The sequence below is a fragment of the Zootoca vivipara genome, chromosome 1, assembly GCF_963506605.1.
Source record: "Zootoca vivipara chromosome 1, rZooViv1.1, whole genome shotgun sequence".
NCBI lineage: Eukaryota > Metazoa > Chordata > Lepidosauria > Squamata > Lacertidae > Zootoca > Zootoca vivipara.
In genome coordinates this window covers 35,064,030-35,079,657 of record NC_083276.1, presented here as the reverse complement: position 1 = coordinate 35,079,657, position 15,628 = coordinate 35,064,030, and the positions used below count along the sequence as shown (strand labels likewise).

The 15,628-nt window shown below is 37.8% G+C and overlaps 1 protein-coding gene across 1 annotated transcript in view; it reads left to right on the top strand.

The window, feature by feature from the left end:
- Positions 1-15,628, top strand: part of SCFD1 (sec1 family domain containing 1) — a 38,693-nt gene that overhangs the window by 1,375 nt on the left and 21,690 nt on the right. Inside the window, exons 2-12 of the mRNA XM_035110166.2 lie at positions 767-837; positions 2,131-2,219; positions 3,015-3,105; positions 5,743-5,865; positions 6,145-6,232; positions 7,109-7,198; positions 8,211-8,266; positions 11,161-11,246; positions 11,635-11,734; positions 13,803-13,942; positions 15,138-15,228. Coding sequence (XP_034966057.2) covers positions 767-837; positions 2,131-2,219; positions 3,015-3,105; positions 5,743-5,865; positions 6,145-6,232; positions 7,109-7,198; positions 8,211-8,266; positions 11,161-11,246; positions 11,635-11,734; positions 13,803-13,942; positions 15,138-15,228 — 1,025 coding nt within the window. The remainder of the gene's footprint in view (positions 1-766; positions 838-2,130; positions 2,220-3,014; positions 3,106-5,742; positions 5,866-6,144; positions 6,233-7,108; positions 7,199-8,210; positions 8,267-11,160; positions 11,247-11,634; positions 11,735-13,802; positions 13,943-15,137; positions 15,229-15,628) is intronic.

Genomic DNA, 15,628 nt, shown 5'->3' with positions numbered 1-15,628 from the left:
AAGCATTCCATACTGAACATATATTTATCAGTAAGAAATGTTTCAAGAAGCCAGTCTGGAACACATACTGCAAAGGTGTATGAAATCTTCACGGACTCACCCACATCGGGGTTTGGGTTTAGGACTAAACTTCTTCATCAGACTTCAACACACACACACACATTTTTTATTCTTCTTGTGTCAGAGATATTGAGAAGTCACTACCAGTTTAGACTTCACAGCATATGTGTAAATTCAATGCCCTGGTGTGCAACACTTTACACTTTCTACTGAATCTCCTTTCCCATTTTCGTGTTTGTTCATGGATTATTTTAAAAAATTTAGTCTCAGGACAGAGCCTTGGGAATATCTAATACGGCTTTCACATCAATTTTCATCATACTTGAGTATAAGAAGGCTTTGGTACATAGGAAGTACAATGGAAACGTACTGTTGTTTTACAAGACCAGGTTTCTGTTCTTAGGTTCTTATCTCTTCAGTTGCTACAATATCCACACATCTTGACAAATGTTGTTACCAGTTTAAATAAGACAGCAGCCATGGCCTCTTTATTTATTTTATTTAAACAATTTATATACTGCTTGAGTACAATCTAACTTTGTTTATTTCTAAATAACATATAGGCATATTGTAATACTGTATTTTGAACATGTTCTCAATAGATTTTATATGGTTAGTCATACGTTTTCAAAACTATTCAAAATACTGGTCACTGTCGTCGTAAAACTGCAAAAATAGTAATATAATGTTTTTATCTCGTTTTCAGTGGCTCTAAAACGTATGTTGAATTTCAATGTGCCACCAGTTAAAAACAGTACAGGTGAACCAGTATGGAAAGTAAGTCAAACTATATGCCAATTTTACATTCATGGTAATCATTTCTAGTTTCAAATTAACTTATTTGCCTTGTTCTTGAAAATGACATTTTATAACTTTAGGAAATAGGTTGTTGACTTGGACCAATTGCTGATAATGAAAAGGAAAGTGTTTGAATTATATAGAACTGCATAAAGAAGATCTCTGTGAAAGTAAACATTACTGAGTGGATAGAAGTAATTACTTTGGTAGTGTATTTGACAGTTGTGATGGATTTATTGAGGAAACTGTACTAATGGTTTAAGAAACATTGTTTGTGACTGTGTTTTTAATGTTGCATGATAGAACCATTTCAGCCTTTATTGTGCATGCTACTTTTTCCAGTTGTTTTTAAGTCCAGATGTCATCATAAAACATTTTAATTCTGACAGGAGCTAGCCTAGGTGAGCATCAGATGCACACTGCCCCATTTCCTCCTTCTCTGGCATGGCTGCAATGAGGAGCTCTGAAGCTTTTGCTTTCTTTCTTTCATTTGAATGAGGCTTGTTGTGTTGTGTGACCCTGAGAAACTCCAGTTAATCTTAACTCTGATTTGCTTGAAACAAGCTATATATTATGAAGCTGCCAGGTTTTGACAAACCACAATTAACATTAAATACAGTTTAAGCTTGAGACATAACATTGAGATTGATTGATTGATTGATTTAGACATTAAACTGTGTTTAATCAAAAACATGGGGGGTGGGAATTCAACTGCACTGGAGGGAGCAGGAAAAGCATTTTAGCCCATAGTTTATCTAGAATTATTCCCTTCACAATAAATCATGGTTAGTTATGATGTCCAAATATTCTCTCTTGTTTTTGTATGACAGGCTGCCCTTATTTTTTTTTTTAAAAAAGGCAATGTCAAAGAATATTTTTAAATTCTTTCCTGTTGTTTTCATATTTTTTAAAAATAATAATTTGTTTTAAAGAAAATTATTTATTTTAAAGCATATGAGAATGTGACTGACACCTTCAAATCTGAAATGTTGCTTAAGACTCCTTTATCTGTTAAATAATTGCAAGCTAATGGACATAAAGTTGCTGCACAACCTCTGCTCAGGCCCCACTGAAGTGAATGGTGATGGCACAGTAGCCATCCATCACTGACACTACTTTCTAGTTTTCTTAGTGTATATACAACTAATAAAACCTGAACACAGCTTTCTTCTTCCTCTCTGATTGGTTGACCTCAAAAGAGTCCTATCCCTCTCCCCCAAATATGTCAAGTTCCTTACTGGAATTATGCTAATAGGTATTTTTCTGTTGCAGGTTCTCATTTATGACAGATTTGGTCAAGATATAATATCTCCATTATTGTCAGTGAAAGAATTAAGAGACATGGGCATTACTTTACATCTGTATGTATCTATATGTATACGTTTTGCAGTTGTGTTACTTTATATGTTGTTTGAAAAAATGTGTGGTTTTTTATGGTGAGGAGGATAAGGTTGCATGTTAAACCACCAGCTGGGTAACTGGTCAATAATGGGAAGCTGAAGGATGCTAGTTATGCTTAAAATGATGTCTTCTCTATTGTAAATAGCAGACTGAAGCTCTGGCATGTCTTAAGTATGCCAGTCTTTACCTAAAGCTGTACATAAATCCATTACATTGATTACAAAATTAAGAGAAGGCTGAAAGCAGTTTTAATTTTGCAAGTTACTGAGCATACAGTAAGAGCATATCTGAAAAATATATTTTCTGCCTTTTCAAGTCATAGTTTTGAAACACCTGAGACAGCTCCCTTTCCTTTTTTTCAGACGAATCATACAAGCCACTGAGATGCCGTGGTTAACCTTGATTGCAATTCATGATGTGTGGTCAACAAACAAACTGCTTAACTATAGTTAAGGGATCAGGAGAAAAAGGAATACACCTTTCTTAGGCAAACTTTCAATTAAATTGCAATTAAAGAAAAACTAGCATTACTTCTGCATCAGCAAATTATGCAGAAAGTGCCGTGTGCCCAATCCAATGAATAGATGATTACTTGGAAGAAGGCTGATTGCACAGTCAGGCTCTGCCCTAAGCAAGTGTGCATAGGATTGAAGCTGTTGAAGCCTTTTTTGTTTCTAGGGCTTTTTGTTGTTGTTCCATTTGTTTCAAGAAAGAGTAAAACAGTTCACAAATGAAGCTTGTTCTTTTATTTCCAGTCTTCTGCACTCCGATCGAGATTCTATTCCAGACGTTCCAGCAATATATTTTGTAATGCCAACAGAGGAAAATATTGACAGGCTGTGCCAGGTAGTGTAACTTGCTTAATGTCCATTGTAAGAGTTTAAAAATTTATGTTGTAACACAGGAAAAGAAACTGGACTTTGTCTTACTGCCAGATAAAAGGTAGTGTTTATGCTGCAGCTGCATGGATGTTAGGGCTGTGACTTCATTGTTTGCAGCATGTACTCCACATCAGCAAATCCAGTGATGAGCCAACTGCCTAGAAAATACTCTTACTACTTTCCATAAAAAAGCAGAGACATCACCTTGCCGACAAAGGTCCGTATAGTTAAAGCTATGATTTTCCCAGTAGTGATGTATGGAAGTGAGAGCTGGACCATAAAGAAGGCTGATCGCCGAAGAATTGATGCTTTTGAATTATGGTGCTGGAGGAGACTCTTGAGAGTCCCATGGACTGCAAGAAGATCAAACCTATCCATTCTGAAGGAAATCAGCCCTGAGTGCTCACTGGAAGGACAGATCGTGAAGCTGAGGCTCCAATACTTTGGCCACCTCATGAGAAGAGAAGACTCCCTGGAAAAGACCCTGATGTTGGGAAAGATGGAGGGCACGAGGAGAAGGGGACGACAGAGGACGAGATGGTTGGACAGTGTTCTCGAAGCTACAAACATGAGTTTGACCAAACTGTGGGAGGCAGTGGAAGACAGGAGTGCCTGGCGTGCTATGGTCCATGGGGTCACGAAGAGTCGGACACGACTAAACAACTAAACAACAACAACAACACTTTCCATGATTATGCTATGGATCAGAGAGGTTCTTAAATGTCGTTGGCAGTAAGGAGAGACACCTTGCTACTTCTGTAGCCACTGCAAACGTGTTGTCTTGTATAATTATTCTCTACCTTTCCTTGCAGTTTTAAAGTCTACTACCTGTGCTAGTGTCTATGAATATATTAGGTGACAAGTGTTCAAAGCTCCCATTGTTCTAGGCACATTTTCCGACAGGGAATTTCATTGGCATGAGCAGCTTCTGAGCTGTGGGTGCAGTACTGTGCCTAAGATTTCAAACTGCAGAGTGGAAGGAAAGGAAGACCTTTTTCTGCCTCCCCACTTCCAGCTACTCTCTGAAGACTGGAGAAGAGACCCTCTTAAGAATATTAAGGGGATGGGCAGCGGAAGGACCAGATCATGTGAAAAATGAGCATAATATTTTAGCTGCAGTTCATTCATTTTCAGCTTTGTATTCTTGTTATAAAAAAGTGTGCCTAGCCATTCCGTTATTGCACCCATAACCTAGGTTTAAGGTGCATTTAGCTCCTAGCTTTCATATCTCAGTTTGTAACACTGGCTGACTTGCTTAACTTTTTCTTAAAATCCAGAAATTGATATAGCAGTGAATATCAGGTATAACTCAAATCTCCTTTTCACATGGGGAAAAAACCTTCATTCTCTTTTACCCCAACCTCTGAGCATTATGACAATATGATTTTCACCTTTTGTAAAGAAAATGAGCCAGAATTGTTGGAGCATTCTTAATTTGATTAAGCCTTTCAGGTGATTTGAATGTAACATTTCATATTCTGAGATGTCTCTTGGAGTGATTTCTGGAACCATGCCCATGAAAATGATTCATTATGCCCCATTCCTGTAGATTTAATGTATATTATACAAGCTGAGGCAACAGATGGCGTTAGTGGAATTATATATGATCAGTTTGCATAGGTTAATATTTTCTCCCATCAAAGCCCATACAGGGCAGGCCACAACCTTTGTATTGCTGCAATCTAAGATTGCAATTTTTAGAGAATGTCTGGCATATCAATTTAACACTGCTGACACCTGCAGGACACATGCAGACACTGCAGAGGCTTTTAAACTCAAACCTCAGACTGAGTTCTAGACAGATCTAATCCAGGACGGATGCAATAACACAATGTGCAGAAAAATGAACTGATCAACATATTCAAAATTTACCCAAATGAGCTCTGCAGAAAAGCTTCTTACTGGGGTCAAAACAGGTTAAATAAAGAAATGGCATATTCTGTTAATTTTGGGTTTGAAGTGTGGATACTTGCATAAAATTAAATGGGAAACTGCTTTACCCATGCTTTTCAGAATTACTGCTTTTCTGAATAAGCTTTACCCTATCCCATGTTAGACATCTTAATAACCAGGAGTGATGTCCACTTAGAGATGCACACATTCTCACCAGCCAAAAGGATTGTATTTGTGGAATGTGAACTTGACAAATGATTACCCTAGGCCACTGGCAAGTAAGGAGCAAGAATTCTAACTAAACTTGGGGCCATTACAAATGAAACCACATACCATTGTGTTCTGCCCAGTTTTTTTAGTTTTTTTTGCATGAGACATTCAAGAATGATTTCCACATGTCTGCATATCTGCATACATGCAAATGAATATAGAACTGGGGATGTGCACCTCAAACTAAGCTTTGGGACACTGCAGATTAAACACTGGCACCTCAGAAGAACATTTTCTGCAACATTCCCTTGTATTGTATATGGCCTAGCGCTAGAGCTAGGTGCAAGACACACCTCCTGTTCTATTGTCTATTGGCATGGGTTATGCTGCCTTATAGGAGATTAAATTTTAGGAGCACTATATAGTAAAGGCTTTCATTTTTAAAGTATACTTGTTATCTAAAAATTCTGGTGTTTTTCATATTCATTTTTTCTTTCAGGATCTCAGAAACCAACTTTACGAATATTATTATTTAAATTTTATTTCTGCCATTTCAAGAAGTAAACTGGAAGATATTGCAAATGCTGCTCTGGGTGCCAGTGCAGTAGCACAAGTAGCTAAGGTAAAGTACATTATTCCAAACATTCATATTGGAGTACTTGTTACTTTCAAAACTGATTCAACAAGTTTTTTGGAGTGTGGGGTTCTTAAGTGGGGAATTGGCAAAACTGGGTATTTCAACTTGTGCAGGTTGAACTATTTTGCAAAGATAATACTGTTATTGTATATAAGCCCTTGTTGTTCATTAAATAAAAATAATGTTTTGATATAGTAGTGATTTAATATAAATTAATCATTTAAATGTTATTCTAACTAATGATCCCTTTGTTTTGATGTATAGGTTTTTGACCAATATCTCAACTTCATTACTTTGGAAGATGATATGTTTTTATTGTGCAATCAAAACAAGGAGCTTGTTTCGTATCGTGGTAGGTGGATTATTCTAAAAACAGTTATTTTGTTAAATGTCTAGCATGTTAAGAGAACATAATGGTGTATACAGTCATACCTCGGGTTGTGAATGTTATCCGTGCGGGAGGCTCGTTCGCAACCCGCAGCATTCGCAGCCTGAAACGCTGCTACAGCGCATGTGTGTGATGTCATTTTGTGTTTCTGCGCATGCGCGAGTGCCAAAACCCGGAAGTAACCCGTTCTGGTACTTCCGGGTTTGGCGCGGTCCGCAACCCGAAAATGCACAACCCGCAGCGTTCGAAACCCGAGGTATGACTGTAATGTAATTCTGTATGTGCACACAGACATTCTAATGCTGGTGACGGTGTGGGCTTTTGCTACTGATTTCATTTTCCATTATTCACCTTGATTACTTGCCTACATTTATTATTGAGCTGTAACGGATTATTGAAATTTATGAAAGTAAGCGCATAAAGTGTTTTCTGCTGTTTAGACTGAGTAACTTATTTTTGTGTCATAGACCCAGGATATATATCTTTATTATCAGGCAAGAAACATAAGCGGAAGGTAGAATCCAACATGCAATCAGACTGCTGCTCATGCAACAAGGTTGCTGCTTCCTCTCATCATCCCTGCAGCCATCTACATGTCCCCCAAATCTGCTTCATCTCCTTCATCCCTTTGGGGCAAATTTTGAGGGTGCACGCAAGGCTGCAGGGGTAAGAGATGAAGGTGATAACCTCTCACACAACAGACAGCATTGGATACACCCTGGAATTTTAAAGTTGTTTTGATCTGCTAGAATTTTCAGTTTTTAGTCTAGAGTGAATGACACATAGGCATAATTTATACAGTAATCTGATTTTTTCTCCTCTCCCTTTTTGATACTGCAGCCATCAACAGACCAGATATAACAGACACAGAAATGGAGACTGTAATGGATACAATTGTAGACAGCCTTTTCTGTTTTTTTGTTACACTTGGTAAGTGTGTTGGTTTCTTAAATATCATGCCTCTGTAAGGAATGCTGTGAAATTCCCTCTTCATTTGGTTATAAGTCATTAGAAGGAGGTGGTTAGGATAAAGCAAGCCACTTCTTCCTCAAAAATGCCCAGTGCCCTGAATTGTTTTTACCTATTCCTAGAGTTTGCAAACCAGATTCAAATGCTGTTATAAAGCAGAGTTTCAAAAAAGAATTTGAAGCTGGTTCATCTTGCTTGGAATTAACATTGGCACACATATAATTTTGCACCATGAATAGTAGTGACACATGAAGTGAGGGTGAATTCAGCTGGAAGAGAGGAGAAGAAAGCATAGGAATTGTACAGATCAATGGTTAAGTGAATTTGCTCGTGCAGAAATTTTCACATTTTCAGGGACCTAGACCGAGGACAGCAACAGTATGATATGATTTCACGTTCTTTTCTTTGAACATTTAATAATTTTTAGGGATTAAAGATACTGATAGATATTGGATGTTCTTAATATATGAATTGTTTGACCTCAGAGCTTATAATTTACCCATCTGTGTTTGGCTAAAGATTAAAAATTAAGAATTATTCAGAAAAAGCTTCCTTATTTAGGTCTGCGTGCCTTGCCATGACTGTGATAATCTGTCACTCAAGCTGTGACGTTTCAGAATGTGGTTTCAAACCATTCAATTACTTAAATCTCCTGGAAGATATAAAGTAGATATGTCCTGTATTAGGTCTGCAAAGTGATCCCTTTGGAGAACTAAGAAATACATTTAACAGCTTGGGAGGTGTCTAGCTATTTCCCATTAGCTAGCCTTTTAAAAAATGCTCAAAAATTCCCTCTGAATAAGGGAATTTCTGTGGACTTTAAAATGTTTTCATAAGCTGTTTAAATATGATTAACCCATATTTATTTAATTAACATGGTAGCAGGCAATATAAAAGTCATTTGTCCTAAAAGAAACATAGTGGACTCTATAACAGCATTTCCCCCCCAAAATCAATTTTTATTTTTTAATAGGAGCTATTCCAATAATCCGATGTTCAAGAGGAACAGCAGCAGAAATGGTGGCAGTGGTGAGTTGTGAAATATCCCAACTGAATTAATTTTTGAAATATGTATGACAGGCATTATGAAGGGAGAATCACCGTTTAACTCAGTGTTTCTCAACCAGTGTGCCTCCAGATGTTTTGGGACTACAACTCCCATCATCCCTGGCTAGCAAGACCAGTGGTCAGGAATGATGGGAGTTGTAGTCCCAAAACATCTGGAGGCACACTGGTTGAGAAACACTGGTTTAACTGAAAGCCGAACAGCACAGGCAATTGTTTTTACTGAGCTATATAGCAGAGGAGACAGAACAGTCAATGTAGCTTTACATTGTCATTGTAACTCCACTTGTGTGTCCCAAGCTAAACAGACACAATCTAAGAATGTTTCTAGCCACTGCAATTCTTAGGAAGACGTGCAGTAGAATTTCTGGGTTTGGACATAGCATCAAGCTATGGTTTATTGCTACATAAACCAGCCTTAAGCTTGTGCACTCTGTGCACAATTTAAGAAGTATGCAAACTCTTGGCATAATTATTTTCTCTCCCATTGGTTCTAATGGGAGGGAATATTTTTAAATGGCCATATCAGGAAGGAGCCTAGAAAATCTGCTCAACCAGCTCCTGCTAATGGTAAGCCAGCAGAGGTTAGGTTGATGTGGTGGTTTCTCCATCATGGAGTCTTCCACCACCTTTGAATACTTTCCATGTCTTGGATTGTATGTTGTTCTTGGCTAGCTGCCTCTTAACTGGCCTGGGTATGCAGTGCCCCCTTGCTTCTAGGTGCATGTGTCTTATGTGTCTTCGATTACATCCTGACATGCCCTCCCCTATAGTCTAGGAAGGAAAGCTTAGTGGCATTTGAAAATGTTGTCTCTTCAGACAAGGTTGAGGATATGGGAAGAACTCTAAATTGTATTGAGTTCTTTGTAAGTTAGAGCTTCTTTATTGGTCCAGCATAACCCTATGCATATGTACTTGGCCACAAGTCCCATTCAATTCAGCGGGACTTACTTCCAGTTAAGTGTGCATAAGATGGTGGGGTTAGTACTGAGCTTATGCTAGCTTGCAACAATAGGGGAATGTTTTTAAAACAGCAATGCTTGGGAGGGGAGGAGATAGTTGTGATGTAAAGTGGAAAGGCCTGTTTGTTCCCTTTTTAAAAATGGCCCGTATGTACTCTGGTGCCTCTCAAGGGCATGAACTGAGAACACAGTGTATTTGTACATGAACTAGGGCTAGTGTACTTAAAAGATCACCTTATTCCTTATACCCGGTCTAATCTTTGCAATCTGCCACTCAGGCATGTCTAGTGGTGACTTGCAGTGTCAGACTGTCCTCAACAGGAAATAGCGTGGCACTCTTTATATAGGAAAAGCAATCTGGCACAGTCTGTACTGAGTTTTGGTGCCAACTTAAAACTTTGTTATTTCATCAAGCTTTCTTATGAAGAGATTTGGATCGCCTTAGTGTTTGGATAGGAGAGAATATTAGAACCCTGTGTACACTTCCAAGAGTTCCATGAAAGAATAAAGGCAGAATGTAGATGAACTTAAATTGTTTTGGAGGGAGTGTATGAATACTCAGCCTTCAAAGACAGTAACACATGAAAAAGAAAAGATTGCAGAATGGTGTAGCATTGCTGTGCAATAAAAGGGTAGTCTTCAGTGGAGGGGATTGATGTCTGTCATCAGTGACACCATAGGTGTCTATGCTGTTCACATAGTCATCACACTAACAATGGAAGTGTTAGCTAAGTGGGACATCTAATGTAACCATTATCACAAAATTTTGATGGCTCATAGGAAAATGGCATTTCTCTATGAGCATGCAGGAGCCCTTCAGTAAACAATGGGTTCAGTCCCATCCAAAGACAAACAGGAAGAATAAAATGAAAGAGCTTAGCAGCCACCCCTCATATTAGCTCCAGTTCCTTTCCCTGCCTTGTTTGGAATAGGTTAGTTTATCTCAGCCTGGGCATTCAAGATGCCTTCTGGGGGAAAAACAATAAGAAATAAGATTAGCTGTGCAAAAGAAACAGTACAGGAAATCTGATGTCTGATTTTACCACAGTGCCACATGCCTTTGTTACATCCTGTTTGTCCTGCTCCACCTTAGCAAAGCGTTCAACATCTATTGTAGTGGCTTATGAGATCCAACATATCCCTCACCTTTAAACATCACAGAACATCACAGCTCAGCTCATTCCACCAGGACTTCAGCAGCATTTGCTGCTTACTCTGCTAATGGTTCTGTCTTGGAGATTTATAGCACAGTTACCTGGTTTATGACGAACAGCTTGAGCACCATTGGTTGCTGAAGGGCTCTCACAGAGCACAAACCCTTGAATAATATGAATGCTGCTTCTGGGGACACACACGAAACCTTCTGACAAATCCTTGTGGTTGAATGGCATCCAGTTTTCTATTTGACCTTGCCTTTTCAGTTGGCTCCTTTTTATATTGGCAATTTCTCCAATGTTTTAACCTGTCAGACATCACCTTTTGTCATGCCTTTTCATAGTATTTTCTTCTCCTCCTGATTATGATTCTTCTTGAATTTCCTCTTGGTTTTGTCTGTCGGTTTTCACTTCCATAAGGTCTGCAACAAGTTGGCAGCAGGTCCGGAACAGAAGGCAGGATGTGAGGGCTGGCTGCTAAGCTTTTACTTTAAAATGCTCCATTCTCAAGTTTGGATCTTTCAGCCAGCTTTCATTGATTATTGAGATATTTATACCCTACATTTTCAATTCCAGAAGGTAATCTCAAGGTGGTTATCTCTCTACCATTATTTCATCATGGAGCATTTTCTCATTATTTTCATCTTTGTCCTCATATAGGCTGTGGGGAAATCGACGGGTTCATTCTGTTATATTTAGCTATCTTTATGAATATATGAAAGCTCTGATAAATCTTTTTCAGAAACTAGATAAGAAACTCCGAGAGAACCTCAGAGATGCCAGAAACAGCCTTTTCACAGGTGACACACTTGGGGCAGGACAATTCAGGTATCAACATCTACTTATATTTTTCAGCAGCCCTTTTAAAAGTCCTATATGTATTTGTGCTTTACAGACTTGCATCATGTCATTACTTTTTATCTGATTAGCTTGAAGATTTAGCAATATTGGGATTTAAAATCCTAAAGAGAGAAAAACATTGTACATGATTTTTAAATGATGGAATGATTTTAAAATGCGGAAACCCAGCCAGATGGGCGGGCTATAAATAAAAATTGTTGCTGTTGTTATTGTTGTTGTTAAAATGTAGCATCAAATGGCAAAATGCTTCATATTTCATAACTATTCTGCAGAGTTTGGCTATGAATTTGGCCACAGAAATATTCTAAATATGTGATGGTTTGTTTCAGGTTATTAACTTAATATTTTTATTTAGTTTCCAGAGACCTCTCTTAGTACTTGTTGACAGAAACATCGATTTGGCAACTCCTCTACACCATACATGGACCTACCAAGCCTTAGTGCATGATGTACTGGTAAGAAACTTTTTTGTCACTATATACCGGTATTCTTCGTTTATTATTATTACCAGCTTCATTTATTATTATTACCAGAATAATATTTAGTACTGTTTTATAATTACTATTCAGTTCATAACACAACTATCAACATTAAAATATTATTCATCACCACAAGATGGTGTAGATGTTCCATATTAAGAAACTCAAAGAATAACAAGACAGTCTTCTTGTTCCAAGTTGCTGTTTTTTAACTAGGAAAAGAAAACATAAAGAATTATGGATAGCTGTTAACCAGAGCTGATTTTAAAATTTTCAGAGGATATAGCTCTCTTAGACTATTTCAGGCCTCTCCATCTACATGTAACTTTATGCATCTGAAGGAGACTAGAGTCCACTTACATAAATTATGCCATAATAAATTTATCAGTCTTTTAAGACTTCACAATTCCCCTTGTTACTGATCTGGGCATGCTACTTTTCTTTTTGAAAAATCCTTCATTTTTGTTTATGAACCCAAACCAGAGATTCCCAAACTGTGGTCCATGGACCACTAGTGGTCTGCGAGCTTTATTCAGGTGGTCCACGGTATGTTTGTGGATTTGTGATTGAAGATAGCATATGCATCACATTAAACATTCATATTGATTTTTAATTGTATATTTGCTTCTACTTTTAATTTATAATATTTTGATTTGTATGGAATTCAAATTGTAATACAATAAAATATGGGTGGAATTCAACAGTATGTTATTACAATGCTCCATCTGCACAGACACTCATTGTAGTCTTGCCTATGGAGAATGCTGATCACATATCTTAATAAAAATTAACTATTTCGAGAAAATGTACTATGTATTATGTCTTAAAGCAGGTGGAGGTTCTGAAATATGGAATTGTTTTTAGGATACAGTTACCTTTGAAATTCAATAATAACCACTTCTTAAAAGCATATTTCTGGGAAACATTTTAAATAGAGTTTATAGATGTTTTCCTAACATTTCTGACATACAAGTTGAATTCAGAATTCAGAAAGCTAGTATAATTTATTTAGAGGCATTTTATCCCTTTTATAGAATATTTTTTTTCTAATGGGAAAAAGTTACATAAGTTTTTTTCTTCATGTAAATCAATGTTCATTTTTCTCTCGGCTGATGCACTCAAGGGAGATTGTGGCATGCTGAACCAAATGCCATTCCAGCTACATATTTATAGCAATTCATCTGTTTAGGTAATAACTGTACAATTGCTGCTTATAAACAAGTTGATCTGTGGAGAGTTGCATTACTCTGTTCATTGGGAGTCAGAAAGTTGTGTTCTGTGAAAGTACAGAAAATATTTTTCTTCTCCTGAGTGGGGTAGACATTTCCCCATAATTCACATTAATATCTTTGAGTTCTTTACTAGGAAATGTGGGGTGTAAATGCATATAAATAATAATAATAATAATAATAATAATAATAATAATAATAATAATAATAATCTAGAGGTACCTTTCCTTTGTGTTGCCCGAAATGGTTCCAGGAATGAGAGGAGATAGATATGGGCAAAATTAAAGAACTCCCTTGGTTTCTCTTTTCTCTATCCCATCTCCAGTTCAGAGGATGAGATCCACAGCAAGGAAAAAAGGAAACCTTATTTTCTCCCACTTTCAATGTATATTTTCTTCCATCCCCACCCCACCCATTTCCCAGGTTGTCTTGGATTGCCTGGGCATTCTCAGAGCAAAAGAGGAAGGAGGCAAATTAAAAAGCTTCTGAATGTTTTGCAGAAACATAGCCAAATAATGTTTTGTGATATTAAGAAGTTGCAACAGTTGCCCAATGAAAAAAAACCAATAATAATATCTATTCTTAAGCTTTTGTACAAAGAATAGACTGTACAAGTAAGCTAGTACAATATGAGGCAGCGTCTAAAATGTCATATTTAATAGAAAGAATATGACATTTCATTTGCTCTGCATATTCAGAATCACATTCAATGTAACAGTTGCCCTTTTCATAATCCCATTTTGAATTAGGAATATTCTGCTTTCCATTGTGGGGCAGCAGGCAAAAATGTTTAATCCATATAATTTTCTTTAAAGGATTTTCATTTGAACAGAGTTGTTTTGGAAGAGTCTTCAGGAATGGAAAATTCCCCAGCAGGTGCTAGACCAAAGAAAAAAAATAAAAAGTCATATGATTTAACCGCAGCTGATAAATTTTGGCAGAAGCATAAAGGAAGGTAAGCTGAATATTTTAAATTAACTACTTCTGCTTCAAGATATATTACTAACTAGGGTCTTTGCCCCTGCTCACTCCACTTACCAACCTTTCTGCCATTCCCCACCACATCAAACCCCTTCCCACCTCATGCCACTACGAAGGTCACTGTTCACCTTCCTAACCCCATTTCCAAAGCCACCTCTCTCTTCTTCAGGCTTGCTTTGCACTCATTTTCACCTTCACCCCAACTTCCTTTTGTGCAACTTTCCTTGCATACAAATCACCCCCATAGTAGCCTCCTGCATCTTTCTCATCCCACACATTGCAACTACTGAGCAGCCTTTTCACCTTCTGCCTGTCTATGAAGCCACCCCCTTCTATTCTGCAGACCCTTTCATGCCCCTGCTTTCATCTTCAACCCCACTCCCTTTCCTCTTATTCCCTCCTTTTTATCCCCCTTTGCACCTCCACCCTCCTCTCCCTTGCACACAGACCACTCCCTTATTCATGCCTCCACCTCTCTCCAATTTTGGAACCTTCTTTACACGTGCACACCACGATGATATATTTTGCTCTATATTTAAGATGAATAAAATCTTAACAGCAAATCCGTCAGTTAGCTTATTCAGTTACAGAAGACTAAGGTCACTTGATGGGTGTTACTCATAGATTGGTGTTTGCTTGTTAATAAAATATCTATTCTAAATTACTACATTGAACCTAGAACGTCATGTCGAAGACAACACAGGGTACGAGAAGTGAAATAATTGTGGGAAGTTACTATGAAATATTTGAAGGCTTCACATTGTTTATCTTTTTCACATGAAGCAGCTGAGGAATAGAAGAAGAAGAGGTTTAAAACAGCCAATTTTCAGCGTCCTTTCTTGCTGGACTCCTCAAACAATGGCAGAAGTTAAGCAGGGGCAGAGGGACATTGAGATGAAAATTGTGGTTTTGAACAACAACAGAGGTTTGAGTAAAGCAGGGGTGGAGAGACAGTGAGGGTTCATTTTTTAAAAAAGAAACAGTTTTAGCAAGGAGAAAAGAGATGGGTACTGAGTTATTGTGTGCTGTCCCGGGTCTGTTTGCGATGAAGGGGTTGGTGGGCTGAAACATTTTAAATAAGTGAATAAAGGACTGTGGAAGCCATTATTTTTTACAAGCTGTGTTAATTTAAAGTGTAGATTTAAACAGTGCCTACATAATCTCTTTAGCCCTTTCCCAGAGGTAGCAGAGTCGGTTCAGCAAGAGCTAGAATCTTACAGAGCTCAGGAAGATGAAGTCAAGAGGCTTAAAAGTATAATGGTAAGATTTGCTTATATCTAACTTAAAATATTATTCTTGGAATTTATACAGTGCTTTAAAATGTTGGCATTCAAGAAATGTACTGGGTGTTTCCAGAAAGTAAATGCACAGGAAGGGGGAGTTTGGAGGGCCTGGGAGGCAATGCAGCACAGTCCTATTGGGACTGGAATTTAAACCACTAACATGGTTGCCCTTTTAAGAGTCAAATGGAAGACAACTCCTGCAACCAAACTTGTGCCAAATGTATTGCTCTGCTTTCCTTTGGACCACGTCAGCAGGGCTGAAAGGGGGGTCTTGTCATCTGAGCAGCCCAGGACCTCCATACACACTGTCCAGGCTTGTGCCCCAAAGAAATCCCTTTGGTGCTGCTAACACAGCAAAAAACACAGGAGGCAGCAGT